Below are 17,131 nucleotides of genomic sequence, written 5' to 3'. Positions count from 1 at the left end.
AAGAAAGTGTGATGGTCTATGTGTCTTTCATACAGGCCTGAGGCTTTCTCCCATTTTTCTTTTATAGGCTACTATTTATGGAAGGTTAGTACAACCGAGGACAGGGATCTCTCCTCTTGGTCTTCATAATGGATCCAAACCTACAAGGTCACTCAGCTCTGCCACGTTTCTCAAAGTAGGTACTAGTGTAAGAGGCCACCACTGCCCTTATGAACGGATAGGAAGTGTTCTCACTAACCAAACTTTGCAATTCTTTTGGAATACTACTCACCCTTCAGCACTCAAAGTAGGCAAAAATCTCAAGTCCCTGCTACAATTATTTAGTGTATTATCTTGGAGGAAAATTGAACTTGAAAAACCTACCGAAGCAAAAAGAAAAAGAAATTCACAAAGGGTTTTGTCCTTTTCGGCACTGAGAAATAAGTAGCGAGGATTCTTCTATTTTTTAGAGGGCAATGAAAGAACAAAGAAGAAATCAAATAGTTTAGGGACCAAACAGTGCCAGGTGTGGCTTAGCCAAAAAGTCAGATTGGCTGTCCATTTGGGTATTCTGTTGTCCTACCATATGCTGGTTAGACATTTGTAAAAGACTTAGATGCTCTTAAAAACAAAAGGTATGGACTTTCACAGATCATAAAATGAGAGCTACACGAGCTACGTCCAAGTGGCCTGCAGGAAAGAATACGGAGTCGGCTTACCACCAACTTACCACCAAACATTCTATTCAAATGTTTACACATCTTGTTCGGTTGTCTGTTTTACTATTCAATAATAGATCTCACGTTCCTGTCTTATAGTGTGACCTTTAAGGGAACATATCATGTGAAAATGATGTTATTTGAGTAGAGTAGTCCTTTTTTCTCTGAACCAATGTATTTTGCAAATTATAACTGATGAGATTTCAGCTTTAAATCTCCTAAGGCTTATGATTCTTGGAAATTTCCACACAGGAGGCAAACAGACCCAAACAGTGGTGTGAAAAGGAAGTGAAGGCATTAAGTATGAGCTTAGTTTTAAAGGTAATAATTTTACAAATTCGGTATCAGGGGAAGTAAGTCCAATATGTTCCAGCAAACACTGTCTCCATTAATCTCTCATCTAGAAAAGGCAATAATCAGATCCACACTTATGATAGGTTTCCATTCAAAAAGAGCATCCTTACACCTATTTTCTTATCTAATAATTCTGGGGAACAGGAGTTGGAGAATGATGAGCCAAATAAAATCAGAAGGGGGAAGCCTATGATTCACAGGTGCTCAGACCCCAAGAGAGATGTGGACCCTTGAAAAAATTCCCTGAAAGTTTGGGACAGGCTGGTTAGAAAGTCAAAGGGACAGGGGCACACACCTATGCTTCAAGGTCCTGACCTTTTATTTCCACACCATTGATTTTTTTTTCCAGATTCTTATAACTGCTTCACAAACACTAAGTCCAAAGAAATGAAGGCTGGTATATAAATTATAACTAAGGACTCCCACACCACCTACCTACTTAACCACCCATTCCAAATCACGGGTCCTTTAAAAGACGGACAATACAGAAGGGAAAGGAAAGGAAAGACACATATTACAGTTAAATTTATAGCATCCCCACGGATCACCCTAAAAAGATACAAGGATACAAGCTGTCTCTCATAATTCTAATCCAAATTATTTGGTAGACATTCTGACCTGTTCTTTTCTACCAACTTATTTCAGGTATCTGGGTGGCCACGATAAAATCAAAAACTATAAATATGGGAGCAATTACAGGTTTTGACGAATTCCCATAAAGAAAAAAACCATAGGAAGCAATGCAGCTGACAGTCCAACGCAAAAAGCAAGGGAGTTGTCTGAGTCACAGAAAACAGTAATGCTCTGTGTTTTTCTCCACTTTGATAGCACAGGAATGCTCATCCGAAGGAGGGTGGTGGAAGGGGCAAAAGGGGGACATTACAGCTTTTTACTTATTTATTTCGTTAGAAGTCTCGTTCTTTAAGGATAGCTTACAGAGCTTAACCAACACCCAAAGTGGGGATACCAGGAGATAATTTTTACTCTATTCAAACATGATATTGGCTTCTCTAGCCACCTCTATAGTATCTATTCAACGTCTGTCCCAACTCCTTTCAAGCCTCCTCGCTGAGAACACTCCCATCTCTATAAACGCAGAACACCACAGACTTGTGCTCTCAGCCTTCCGCGCAGCCAGGGCGTGGTCATGTGACATGGCTCTGGCCAATGGGAGGTGAGGGATGTTCTGCCAAGGGGCTTCTGGGACAAGATCTCCTTCCTGATATGCGGGCAAGAATCTCCCTTCAGTCTGTCCGTGTTTGAAGACAGCCGTGAGAAGCTGTGACGTCTGGGCCGGGACAACTCTGGGAACACTGAGGGGAAAATTCCATGAGTTGGAGAAGTTGAGCGGCTATGTCGACCACGCCTGCAACAGCCTACCTCTGGATTTCCTTTGTGCAAGGTAATTCAGTGCCTTCACTGGTTAAGGCACTTCCAAGTCTGGCATTCTGTTCCTTGCAGATGAAAGCATTTCAACCCATAAGGTTACCTCTAGCAATAGTGAGCAAATGCCCGGGTCAAACAAGGACTGTTCCTCCCTTGCAGCAGGTAGTTTACAAAGGGGATTAAAGCAGCATGTCTGAGATGACCTTGAAAGTCTTTTCCAACCTGATGATTCTGTCATTCTATATTTTAGGCACTTGGAAATGTGTGTGTGCAAATAGAAATAAAATATACACTCCACACATCGTCCTGCAGAAAACCTTATCTACCATAATAAAAATTTATTTTTGTTATTAACCTTTTTAAAAAAATTAACACGCTACTCCAGACCCATAAGGTTTTGTGTAGGTTAGTAGACAAATAATGTACGTCCGTATAGTCGAACACCATGTAGCTCTAAAATAAGGTGAATCGAGGTGACTATGTGGAAGGATCCCGAAGACACACTGCCAATTCAAAAATGCAGATTGAGGAGCAGTGTAAATGAGCCATGTTTATAAGAATATGTACATATAGAAATAGGTTGTAACATTTTCAGAATATCTAAGAAGCATAAAAACAGTTATCCTTGAGTAAAGGGCAGGGGTTGGGAGAGGAGGCAAAGATTTATTTTAATACTAACTTGAATTTATTTTTAAAAAATATTTTATTTATTTAATTTATTTGAGAGAGAAAGAGCATGAGTTGGGGGGCAGAGGGAACAGCAGACTCCCCGCTGAGCAGGGAGCCCCATGCAGGGCTCAATCCCAGGACCTTGAGATCATGACCTGAGCCAAAAGCAGCCACTTAACCAACTGAGCCACCCAGGCACCCCTAACATTGAATTAAAAAAAAAAAAAAACAGGAGTAAATATTACTTTTATAATTTTTTAAAGCTAGTTTTAAAAGGCTACTATCAAGGGCGCCTGGGTGGCTCAGTCGGTTAGGCATCTGGCTCATGGTTTGGGCTCAGGTCATGATCTCAGAGTCCGGAGATGGAGCCCGGCTTTAGGCTCTGTGCTCAGTGGGGAGTCTGCTCAAGATTCTCTCTCTCCCTCTCTGCCCCTCCTCCCCCATGTTTACACACTCTCTCTAAAATAAATAAATAAGGGTGTCTGGGTGGCTCAGTCGGTTAAACATCTGCCTTCAGCTCAGGTCACGATCTCAGGGCCCTGGGATCAAGTCCCACATCAGGCTCATTGTTCAGTGGGGAGTCTGCTTCTCCCTCTCACTCTCCCTCTCTCAAATAAATAAAATCTTTAAAAAAAATAAATAAATCTTTTTAAAAATTTTAAAAACAAAAGGTTACTATCAATGTGTATGAATGACAGACTAATAAAATAATTCTGGATCTAAGTTGTCCCCTGGAAAATCTACTTTTCATATTCAAATTTCCCGTTTCACATTCTTCTCCATATATGCAATTCTCATTCTATGCTTTTCCTTACCCCTAAAAATCCTCTCTCATCTTTAACCGATTTATAGCCTATGCATTCTTAAAGGACCTTTTTTAAAGGACCTACTACGTACTTGTCTTAATTTTGGTGTCACAGAATCAGCATCTATTTTATTGCTGTGCTCTATTCACTTCATGGAGATGGCCTTTCTCTCTTTAGACTGTAGGCAAGGGCTACTTATTCACTTGTGTGCTGCAGTATACCTGACGCACTGATGGGTTGCTTCCTGTTGATGTAAAGCAGTCATTCTTGGTTTTTGCAAAAGCTAGATATACTCCTCTGCCAACAACTGACTTACAATACATACACTGCTAATACCATCTTGAATTGCCTTGCACTGGAATTTATTTTCCATTCTCTTCTAGTACTCTCATCAACAGATGTACATAGCACACTAAAATCATCTAATACCAGTCCTGGTGTTGAAAGTATGTTATGATCATTATTAGACTCTAAATCTCCACCCACTTCAGTTAGGCTCTCTACATTTGGAAAGACACCAACTTGGCAAGACATGGAGCTTTACATATAGCACTTTCAAAATTAAACCTCCTTTACGAAGCGTTACCTATAAGGGTGACAATGAAAAAAATTTCTGACATTAAAATGAATAATAATTACCCTTGCTAGAACCCTATTTACTGTCTCCCTGTACCTAACATCCATTTCACCTTCCTGTCTCATGCTAGTCCTTGGATGAGTGATCCACATTCACTGATTCTCATTCCTACCCCTCACATCCTCCTTAAGTCTCTAAAGTAAAGTTTTTATTCCCAGCTCATGAATAAACTGCTCTCTGAATGTTAAAACTGCATCCCTCTACTCATATCCAGCAAATGTTTCTCATTCCATCTTCTATCTGGGACTCTTGTAGCTCTCTTCCATAAGGCACCAGCCTCTCTATTTTCTTCCCACAATCTTCCTTCTCCTTTTGCACCAATACTGCTTCCTTTGGTCCCACCAATGGATGGTGTCTAAGACTCGGTCCTCGATTTCTCCCGTATTTACTTATTTACAGAACCCAAGCCATGACTAAGTCTCAATCTTGCTTTAATTTGGACTATTCCAAACTTCTTTAGGCCTGACCTCTTGTGATGATATGCCTGAAAACTTAGGCAAATGTCTATTATTCATTGTTATTCAACTAATGATCAACTTCAGAGACTTTTTAGAGACCCTGGGCTTACAGAGATGAAAATAGAGGTTTGCTTCTCAGAAATCTCAGTGTGAGAAGGACAAGAGATGTTTAAAATTAATAAAATGTGAAAACAAAAACAAAAGAATAAGCAAAGTAATAACAGAGCACCCCGCAAGATAACATAAATGAAATTATTACTGTCTGTGAGAAGCTCTTTGGGGTGGAGGTAAGGAATGTTTAATATACAGAAAGTTTTTTTAATACAGAAATATTTAATGCTTTTCTTATCCAAGTATCCATACTGAAGTTTCCCCTTTTAATCAGCTCTAAACTCAGGAAGTAAAACCGGGGTCGTTCCTAATCACAGTATAAAGCAGACAGCACACGCTGAGATAAAACACAAAGAGATTAAGTTCGAAAGAGCTAAAGTACCACATAAACAGAGATTAAAAACAAAAAACAGTCCCTGGAATAGCAACTCTGTAGGCAGCCAGAGTGTGGAAGGTATAAAAGGGAAAGAACAGTCTCCTTCCAGATATTGGAATAAAGATTCTGTACATAAGAAGACAGTGAGCAAGAACATTGGCAGTCACCTCCTAAAGTGGGGTCTTGCCAGCAGCCAACAGCCTACGCCATCGTGTCCCACCTCCGCCTTCAGTGACATCACATGAATCACCCACTTGAGAAATCAGCCACGGTGAGAGCATTTACACCACAGAAATTGGCAAACACTATAAATCGGAGCCTCCCTACCCCCCCCAAATCCGTTTACCAACACAACACTGAACACTGTCCAAATTGAGAGCAAATTCTTAAATATATAAAGCCTACTTCAGCGCAGTCAGGGGGTGGGGGCAGAGTGGGCAACCGAAGAACAAAGCTTAGCACAAGAAGAAAAGAAATTGAAACTATAACAGTGACATTTCTTTTAGCCATATTTGCTGGCCAGCCTTTTCTCCTTCCTGAACATCCTACACACAGACAGGTACTTACACCGGAAGTAACCTCTTACGTCTCCGGTGGGTGCATATCTTCTTCTTCTAAAGAGTATTTGGTATTTGATTATATTCTCATTTATTTTTCATTAATTGCTTTTTGTACCTCTGTCTGGGATCTTCGACTCCACTGAGAGCTACCCTAGAGGACAGGCAGGCTGTTTCTCCCACTTAGAACCACGGCATGTCTTAAGTAAGTATTTCTGGATCTCCCTATCAGAGCTCCAAGCACCCCTCACAGCGCCAGTCAGATGGGATGTCCTCAGTACATTCCTGTCCACCCAGCAGGGTCAAAATTTTTTCTATTATAAATACAGAGGGTCATGGGAGAAAACAGAGGACAGATATCTACTAATTTAAACCAATTACTTCTCTCAAACAGCCGCTCTTTTATTTGTTTTTAAGTTTTTATTTAAATTTCAGTTAGTTAACATACAGCGTAATATTAGTTGGAGGTGTAGAATTTAGTGATTCATCACTTACATAAAACACTCAGTGCTCATCCTAACAAGTGCCCTCCCAAGTCCTCATCACCCATTTAACCCATTCCCCCATCTGCCTCCCCTCCAGTAACCCTCAGTTTGTTCCCTAGAGTTAAGAGTCTGTTTCCTGGTTTGCCTCTTTTTCCCCTCATGTTCATCTGTTTTGTTTCTTCAATTCCACATATCAGTGAAATCACATGGTATTTATCTTTTTCTGACTGACTTATTTTACTTAGCATAATACTCTCTAGCTCCATCCATGTTGTTGCAAATGGCAAGACTTCATTCTTTTTTGTAGTTGAGTCATCTTCCATGGTACATATATACCTCATCTTCTTTATCCATTCATCTGTCAATGGCCATTTGGGCTCTTTTGGCTATTGTTGATAATGTTGCTATAAACCTTGGGATGCGTGTGTCCCTTCAAGTCTATTTTTGTATCCTTTGGGTAAACACTTCATACTGCAATTGCTGGATCGTCAGCCACTCTTTTAAATAATTTAAATAAAAAGAAAGCACTGCTAGTTAGAATCTGACATGATTAAAGCTTAGAGAAATGTCGGTCGATACAGGAAGCACCCACAGTAGCAATACAATATCATGTGTTTCTATAATGTTTGCTTTGGGGCACAGACATTCTTTTTTTTTTTTTTTTAAAGATTTTATTTATTTATTCGACACAGAGAGAGAGACAGCCAGCGAGAGAGGGAACACAGCAGGGGAGTGGGAGAGGAAGAAGCAGGCTCATAGCAGAGGAGCCTGATGTGGGGCTCGATCCCGGAACGCCGGGATCACGCCCTGAGCCGAAGGCAGACGCTTAACCGCTGTGCCACCCAGGCACCCCTGGGGCACAGACATTCTTTACACAAGTACCTGAGCTTGTCCTACAGCTTTGAAATATTGTTCTGGTTATGTAAAAGATACCTGCCAAAGGTGTGCTATTGTCTTCTTGATAAACCATTACGGGCAGAGTAAGTAACTATTCTGGGGCAAAAAAGACAGATCTAACCAAATTCCTGACAGTGCCCTCAGCTTTATATTTATTTCTATGTTAACATAAAGAGCTAAGTAAGTTAACAAGGAGTTAACAGAAGATTCAGAAGAGTAGTGACTTAATTTCTCTAACTGGAGATGGAGATAGGATTAAAGAGATTTATCCATTGCAGGCAAACAGCACACACAAGCCTTCTATAGAAATTCATGGAGGACATTTTTGAATGCAAAGAAAAGGTATATTGGTGCCTCTGGGCCTGAACGTACAAAGAATATGATTTGTTTTTTTCCTCTGCCGCCTTTATTTTTGATTCATGACAGAGACCTCTCTACTCGAAAGCACACTTTCTGCTTTTTCAACTGGATAACTACTAATTTGGTTAGAATTGCTGGAGATAAGCCTCTGGGACTGTTACATTTGTGAACGAACCAGATGACACTGAGCAAACATTGCTTCTGAGAGTTATTTATAGCTGTGCATTTTTTAAAAACACATTTAAGTTGATAGGTTAGGGCCATGAATAAGCAGCCAATCTACACGTGGCTTTGACCTGAAAGATTTCCAACTTATATCCAAATGACGCAAAAGAAGAGATTTATACATGTAATAAGGCAGTGAAGTAATAAGGCAGTGAAATTTTACAAGGAGCTAAGCGAGCAAAGGGAAGAGTCATAGGACATAATGTAGGACTAGTCATCAAGCACCTGCTCACAGATGATGATGATGATAAGGCCTAAGCATGCTGGGAAGTCACTGGTGGGGAGCGCCATTTTTTTGTGTGTGTTAGTTCCATTAACACAGATACAGTGTACACAGAAGCTGTCTGTCTATTCATTTTCTTTGCTATGCAGCCTGGCATTGGGATTGTTGACCCTGATGGCCGGCTGGACTGCCCTTTCCACGATGGTTTTGCGGTTCTTAAAGGAGACATTTTGAGCAATCTCTGCACAGTAGGGTTTACTGCACATCAGCAGCTCTTCAAGCTCTTTGACGTTGTGGACTAAGAATTTCTGAAAGCCACTGGACAGCACGTGCTTTGTTCTCTTGTTGCTCCCATAACCAATGCTGGGCATCAAGATCTGGCCCTTGATTCTTCTGTGCACCCTACTGGGTTTCCAACGGTTGCTCTTAATTTTGACATATCGGTCTGACTGGTGCCAGATGAACCTCTTGGTTCTCTTTTTAACAGTCTTGGGCTTTGCCAGAGGTCTGAGGGTGGCCAATATGCCGAATAGGAGATGGCTGTCACCTCCGCGGGCAGCGCAGAGGAAGACGGGGGAGTGCCATCTTGATTAGGGGAGAGCTGTGACAGGATTACTGTTCTTAGAAGATTGCTCTGGCTACTGTAGGGAGAATGGACGGTGGTGGAACAAAGTGGCAACAGACAGACCTCTTAGGAGGCTATTGTAGTGATCTAGTCCAGGATGATAACTGCTTATACGTTAGAAGTGGAAGTACTGACAATTTGGAGCATACCTTGAAGGTGAAACTGTCAAGATTTCCTAGTAGAGATGCAGCTGGATGCAGTCATCTCAAGTTGACAACCACTGATCTAGAAAGCTTCCTGGGATACAGTATTTGTTGAATAAATGAATGAAGCAACATAACAGAAGTGTAAGAAATGGTATCTGTAGATCAATTCCCAATGGTAATAAAAGAAAATGATGGCACACCCAGCAAGGCTCCATATTGCTCAGGCCTGCATTCAGATACTTCCCAGGAATAGAAACAACTAGTCAGGGAGATTTTTGTATAGGGCATCCTGGAGTCTCTTGGAGAAGAGCATCCCCCAGAAGAACAGGGATCCACCCATATAAGTCTGGCCAGATTACACTGAAGAGCACAACATCTGCCCTTCACATTGCTGGTCAGCCCAGCTCCTAGAAGAGCAGCTACAAGGCAATGTCCATAGAAGCTAAAAGAGGGATTTTATTTTATTTTTTAAAAAGCTTTTATTTATTTATTTGACAGACAGAGAGAGAGACAGCCAGCAAGAGAGGGAACACAAGCAGGGGGAGTGGGAGAGGAAGAAGCAGGCTCCCAGCAGAACCTGGAGCCCGATGTGGGGCTCGATCCCAGGACCCTGGGATCACGCCCTGAACCGAAGGCAGATGCTTAACGACTGAGCCACCCAGGCGCCCCAAGGCATTTTATTTGTTAAGAATTACTAGAATTTCAATATGTCATCAAGAGCACAATTTTGCTTTATATCTGTCAGGTAACAGAGAGTACCACAAATGGAACCTAGAGGCCAGATTAGCAGAAAACAAAACAAAACATTGAAGGGGCATCAGATACTAGCGGTCCTAAACCAACACCAAGGAAGAACCAACTGATGGACGCCAGGTGAAAGCCAGATCACTGTCCGTGAACAAAGGCTTCCTCTCCTCATTCTTGATTCTACCCCAAGGAGCTGAGAGGAGTCAGAATGCAGCGGGGGGGGGGGGGGGGGCTGCTATATAGTAATAAAAAGTGTTTTAAAATTTTATATTAACCCTGTACAGGTACGGGTAAAAAAGGTACACTTTTTAGTACTATTACTGTGAATTCAATTCTAACTCCTGGCTCTTGGTCTCAGAAACAGAATTATTAGGTAGATAAACAAAATGCACAATTATCCCAAAAGTTTAAGGTTTAGTTTCTTCCCCCTTCAAATTTCTATTCCAAAGTTGGAGGAAAATGAACTCATGCATATTCAACTAATTTCTTCCGCATCAGCAGTGAGGAAAGCTTCATGTAGCTCTGAGATGGGGGTAAGTTCGGGAATCTAGAAAAAGAGAAACCGGGGGAGGGGGGTGTCTGTGTAAATCATTCCCGGTGGTGCCCCCACACTTTAACATAAGCATGATTTAGCAGTGAGTAAATGTAATGTACTTACATCAGAGACAGACGAATTCACAAACTTCAACCAGAATTTACTTATGAAAATTAAAACTGATTTTGACTGTTTGATTTAAGACTGCTTGTTCATATATATTATGCAAGGCAGGAAACGCTATTTAAAGCAATTTCTACTTCTGTATTCTGACAATTATTGAGAAATAGAAACATTCTAAGAAAATAAAAATGCCATGAGACCCAAGGACCATGTCTGACCCCAGTGATTGCCTTCAGATTTCAAAAACTGATCTCAACACCCTTGGTTTCCCCACCTGAAATTATTGGCATTAAGTATGTCGAGTTTGCTTTTTATTCTATTGTAAATTCTCTTAACTAACACAAGTCGGTTTTCTGCCATTCTCTGCCATCATGAAACTGTGCCAAAAAAGATATCCCATGATTTCTTATTGTGGGAAACATGACATCCAAGCTAATTATCAGCTGAAATAAACCAAACTGTTTTAACTTCTATGACCCACTGCATTTTTAATTATGCCAAAGTTAATTTGCTTTCTGCTATCTCAAAGAACAAAGGTCTTCTGTAGATCGTTAAAATGGAATTAAACTACACGGATCAGAATTAACAACTGCCATAGTAAATAAATTCAGATAGATGTGGCCAAGAGCCGAGGCGCTGCCGTCAAGATTGAGGAGGAGAAGCACAGAATTTCAAACCTGGAAACAACTTCTGAGTTTATCTAGTCTTAACGCTGTTATGTGACAACCCGTGGAAGTTAGGAGTTTGCTTTACTCATGGTGAGTGAGTATATGCTGGGACTGGGCCTTTTTCCCTCCTAGAATACCATTCTCTATGTAAAATCGTAATCATGTTATTAAATAGACTTCCATTCCACTAGCATGGGAACCTTTTCTCTTTAAAGCAGCCACTTTGAATGCTCCAGGTCAGCAAGTCATGATCTCCTTGGAGGGGGTCAGAGAAGGTGGATTTATGCTTCGAGTAAGAGCATGAAGGAACCGGATATGGCAGGCGGGGTAAGGAATTAGCTTTCGTTATCACGGTGCCATACAACACTTTAGAATCTAGCACAATAAGAATAGAAATACGCTGAAAAAGATACGGATTAAGATGAAAAGGGAACAAAAGTGGAATTGTTATGTTATAGGCTCAGTCGAGGTATGATCTGGATTCTAGAAGATGCCTTCTTCATTTAGCTTAGAAAACAGGGATAAAGGTAAGATGGGGTGGTGGTGGTGAATAACAACAACAACAACAACGACAGTAATAATTTATTGAGTGCACACGGTGACAGACACACAATATTAACTCACCCCTTACAACAGCACTAGCCTAAGCCTTCCATTCTTACCCCCCTTGTATAGATGAGGAAATGAAGTGGACACAGGCAGAGGCAAACACTTCACACTGTGCCTCTTATTTGGGTCCCTTTTAGAAATGTCACCCTATTCAATGATAAATGTCTTTTCTTGCAGATACTTTAGTTTTCTAGCTGAAACGTCTACAGGGTGCTGTTTTAGATTTAGAACTGACCCATAAGAAAGAGTTGACGGTAAAGGAGAGGAAGGAGGAAGCTGAGGAGAAAGTGTTAGCACCCAGAAGCACAGAAGAGCTTCATAAGTGAACCCTAGACTTAGTCACACATTTACCACAAAACACCAGAAAAGTAGGCTAAAAAGAGAACGGGCGCGCGCTCACACACATGCACACGCACGATATGAATGGGCTTGTGATCAGAAACTTAGTAAAGGAAGATACCTAATGAGAAATGGGAGGTGTTACAAAATTAAACCGAACTGACAGTAAGATCATTCAAGTATCCCACAGCCCTAAAAAGAAAAACACCAAAAGAAACCAAACGACCACACACAGAGCTCTGGTGAGATAAAACCTTCAATGATCAGATACAAAAGGAGGGCTGGGGGCATTTCGCCAGGACAAATAAAGGTGTGAGATGAAACTCAAAGAGCCATGTCATAATTGTTGAGACTCACAGTGAGAGGAGGTGGTGACAAATGCTGAGAACAGACGGCTTTCAGAGAAAGATGGAGCCGGGCTTACGGCAGAGTCTGGAAGTGCACCTGCCACACAACAGATACTCAGTCCACAAAAAAGTAGATACTGCAGACATGAGCACATGCAGTAGGATTAACAGATAACCGGAAAACAGACTCCGATTTTACTTCACTTTTGTCCAAAGGAGAACACTGTGACACTCGAACCATTTGTAAGAGTTTCCAGCCACTAAATGATAATACAAAAATCCAAGTACAGACATGTTAACCTACCAAAAACAGAAGCACTTTGCAATTATAATAAGTAAAACAGGGTCACAAAAAATAGGGAAAGTGCTTAAGGACTAGAGATGGAAAATCTTAACCCAATTTTAAAAAAAACAAACCAACCCAAAAACCCAAACTATTTTGAAAAAGTAGATTCTGGGCAAGCAGATTCAAGAGACAAGCAAAATTCTAACATTAATCACCAGGCATGTGCTTTGAGAACCAGTAGAAAGTACAGCAGTGATCGCTAACACATGCCAAACTTAGTATTCTCTTCATTGTTAATATTGGAAGGCTGACACAGAAAGGGAAAGCCACAAACATGGTAGTAGCCAACGGAAAGTCCCAGATGGAAGGAGAGAGGATTCATAGAATAACTGATCGATGCCAAATGCCGTTTCTCCACTTTATGTAAACAGTGATGATTTAGGCTCATTCCTGTTCAAAATATTTTTTCCCCATGAAGAGTTAGATGAAAACAAAGCTATAAAAGGCAAGCTAACCATATATGTAACATAAAGCAGAGGACAATTAAAATGCAGGATGACACACTAGAAACTGCGAACTCGGTAGGCAGTAAGAATTGGGCAAAACTAATGAAAATTTTTATAATTCAGATGCAGGGCTGCCACTGATCTGATTCTACATTTTTCCAGAGCCGCCACAATCTCTACCACTCTATCTGAGAGCCCAGCCAGTGAGTTTTACTTTCCACCAGTTAAGTCATTTAGTTCAGTCACAACATTAGTATTTAAAGCATCCCAAGATCCCATTCCAAACAGTTCCACATAGAATACTTTCATGGCAGGGGGGCCTGGGTGGCTCAGTTGGTTAAGCATCTGCCTTAGGCTCAGGTCATGATCTTGGGGTCTTGGGATCCTGGGATCGAGCCCTGCATCAGGCTCTCTGCTCAGTGGGGAGGCTGCTTCTCCCCCTCCCTCCCCCCTGCTCATTCTCTCTCTTAAATAAATAAAATCTTTAAAACAACAACAACAACTTTCGTGGCACAGACCTCAAAGTCACCTATCTGATAAGTCTTGGGTTTGAGACCGAGTAAAAATGAGGCATACGATTTAGATGAAGACCATGCCAATCAAGTAAATTTCATTATGTAACCCTGCATTAATTTAAATTTACTCCTACTTGGCATGCCTATTTTCTAATAATTCTTTATTATGGATGATAACGAAGAAGTGTATGAATTGACACACTGAAGAATTACAAATTGCCTTCCAGAATCACCTCAGATCAAAAAGTCTCTGGACCTTGGTTTCCTTTCCTATAAAATGAGGGAGTTGAACCAAATGGGCACCAGACTTAACAGACTTCCAAATGTAATGTACTTCCATATTTTACAATAGTAAAAATGTCTAATTGGCAGTTCCTCGAACACTAAACATAGAATTACCAACTGACCCAGCAATTCCACTCCTAAATATATACCCAAAAGAACTGAAAGCAAGGACTCAAAAAGATACTTATACCCCAGTGTTCATTGCAACAGTATTTACAATAGACAAAAGGTAGAAACAAGTGTCCTTCAACGGATGAATAAACAAAATGTGGTGTATCCACACAATGGAATATTATTCTTCGACCATAAAAAGAAACGAAGTCCTGATACGTAGCACGACATGGATGAACCTTCAAAACATGACACTAAGTGAAATAAGACATAAAAGGAAAATATTGTATGATTCCACCTACATGAAATATCTACACTAGGCAAATTTACAGAACAGTAAGCAGAGGAGAAGTTACCAGGGGCTGGGGAAAAAAAGGAAAATGGGAAGTTATTATTTAAAGTTATTATTTAATTATACTTTCTGCTTGGTGTGATAACTAGATGGTAGTGATGGTTGCACAACACTGTATGTTCTTAATGCCACGGAACTGTACACCTAAAATGGGTGAAATGGTAAGTTTTATGTTTTAGATAGATGCTACCCTAATAAAAAAATATATAGAATTGTTCCTATAGGTGGAGAAGCTTAGACACAGTCTATGTGATGTTAGGCAGGTCTCAACCTCTCCAATTGTCACTTTCTTCATCTATAAAATAGGAATAATAAAACCCATGGTCAATTCATGGGATCTGTAGTGGGACATCTGCCTAGAGCTTGTGAGAAAAAAAATACATTCTGTGTATAAGTCAAACTACTTGATCAATTTATAATGCATAAAAGCAAAGATATGCAAGACCACCTGTGAAAGACTCGCACCTGAGAGAGAAATGTTCCTCCTTCCCCCATCTTACCTCTTAGATTTTACTACCCTAGTTTAAAAGTTAGGAATCAGAAAACTGAATGCTCATGCCAGATGAGAATTTATTTTATATACTCAAGGAGACTATGCGTTCTAGGGGAACAATTTTCTCCTATTTCTCAGATATAGAAAAACAGAACTGGGGGGCTCAGTTGGTTAAGCGCCCAACCCTTTGTTTCAGCTCAGGTCATGATCTCAGGGTCCTGGCATGGAGCCCTGCATCAGGCTCTGCACTCAGCAGGGAGTCTGCTTCTCCCTTTCCCTCTGCCCCTCCTCCCCTTTCTTTCTCTTTCCCTTTAAAATAAATCTTAAAAAAAGAAAAAAGAAAAACAGACCATTTAGTTCAAGAATGTACAGAGTGTGACAGGAGGGAAAGGGTGCCTTAAAAAAGATCTATGAGAAACCAAAAGGAGCAAAAAATAAATAAATCTTACAGATAAAAAGGCAGTACAAATAGAAAAGCTATATAAATTACCCCACGGCCAAAGTCAGAAAGAAAGTGAGCCCAACAGATTGTAAATCACATCAGAATGACACACACAGCCATCACTAGGATTACATTACAGTATCAAAAGAACAAATGGGGAATATTACAAGCAGCAGTAAAAATGTTTGGGTCGATGAAGTTTCTTTTTTTTTTTTTTTTTTTTTTAAAGATTTTATTTTTTATTTATTTATTCGACAGAGAGAGAGACAGCCAGTGAGAGAGGAAACACAAGCAGGGGGAGTGGGAGAGGAAGAAGCAGGCTCATAGTGGAGGAGCCTGATGTGGGGCTCGATCCCAGATCACCGGGATCACGCCCTGAGCCGAAGGCAGACGCTTAACCGCTGTGCCACCCAGGCGCCCCCATGGGTCGATGAAGTTTCTGAAGTGATCTTCAGGAGTGGGAAAGCTGGTGGTAAAATGCATTTTAAGGAACATACTCTTTTGTAAAACTATCCAACTTTTGCAGAACTTCTCTCACATGAGCCAAATTAAAAATATACAAACAGCCAACATAAGGAAGCTTCTATTTCCTGCTAGTCTGCACTTTTTTCTGCCTGTGGCTGAGAAAGCTGAAATGTTACGTTGCAATTACAGCTTTTCCCCTTTCGGAGTGCCCTTGTGGCTTTGTTGACAACCCACAGCCTCCTTAACCTTCTATGGAGGGTAGTGTGAAGATGACACATGGAAAGCCACAACTCACCACGGGGACAGAAAGAAGAGGGCATACATACCTCGTTCAAATTTTAACCGCTGGTAAAGCTGAAACTGATCCACAGGAACCAGGCAGGCAATCTGAAACCAGAGAGATTAACAAGATGAGGTCTCTGTCCTCACTGGAGCCCAGAGCTCCAGCCATCTAGGACCTCTCCTTCTTGCCTGGCTTACTTTATGCCAGTGGTTCGAGAACTTCTTTTTCTCTCCACGGTTCACGTGGTAAGACAAGCAGCAATTCCTATGGCAGCCCCAGCCCTCTGCCACAGCTAGGAGTTGCTGCTCAAAGCACCCCTGACAGGACTCCTTGGTCAAATTCCCTTCTTACCCTCAGCAGCTATGAAGACCAGACAACCAAACTTTTGGACTTCCCCAATTATTCGCATATATATACGACCAATGCTCCTTATCACTCCACGTTCATTTAAGAAATGTTGAAAAGATTATAGTTCTAGCCTCAGAACCCTTAAAAACTAAGGTCAGGTAGATAGTGCCTCAGGAATGATGAAAACCTCATTAGTCTCCTCGGGAATAGAACCTTCTGAGCAATATGAATATCATTCCTTCAAACAAAAAAAAAATCACTTCACGGGGTCCTTGGTTGTCCCTCATTGCCATCCAAGTCCTGGTAGAAAAGAAATGCTAAAGACATTTCTTGTGGCTTGACTCCTATTTCCATTGCAGATGGCGATAGGAACCAAAGGTTTGCTGGTAAATGGCAGTGATTCAGACCTAACCAAATGACATTTCAGATTAATCCTTTTAAATTGCATTTCAAAGTCAGATGCAGGAAAAGCTAACTGCTCTTAAACTGGCATTCTAAAAATAATAGTTCCATTGACGTCAACTATACTGATGTTGCTTAAAAGATTTATAACTGAGAAGACCCAAGGATTTGATACTAGGCTTCTAAACATTTAGCAAGTTGATACAAGACACAGTCGTAGCCTTGGCAATTCTGACTCGAAAGCATTACACATTCTTTGGTA

General features: G+C 40.8%; 1 protein-coding gene and 1 pseudogene across 11 annotated transcripts in view; both read right to left on the bottom strand.

Annotated features, from left to right (window-relative positions):
* RNF144B (ring finger protein 144B) overlaps positions 1 to 17,131 on the bottom strand; it is a 172,843-nt gene that overhangs the window by 14,140 nt on the left and 141,572 nt on the right. For all 11 annotated transcript variants that reach the window (XM_087858082.1, XM_045811555.2, XM_087858083.1 and 8 more), the window contains one exon: positions 16,163 to 16,223. In XM_087858082.1, coding sequence (XP_087714208.1) covers positions 16,163 to 16,223 — 61 coding nt within the window. The remainder of the gene's footprint in view (positions 1 to 16,162; positions 16,224 to 17,131) is intronic.
* LOC123801524 (large ribosomal subunit protein eL32 pseudogene) lies at positions 3 to 8,829 on the bottom strand (annotated as a pseudogene).

The sequence above is a fragment of the Ursus americanus genome, chromosome 32 (genome assembly GCF_024610735.1).
Source record: "Ursus americanus isolate L20-20 chromosome 32, mUrsAme1.1.p, whole genome shotgun sequence".
Classification (NCBI taxonomy): domain Eukaryota; kingdom Metazoa; phylum Chordata; class Mammalia; order Carnivora; family Ursidae; genus Ursus; species Ursus americanus.
The sequence above is the reverse complement of the archived record's forward strand: the minus strand, read 5'-3'. Positions and strand labels throughout refer to the sequence as shown.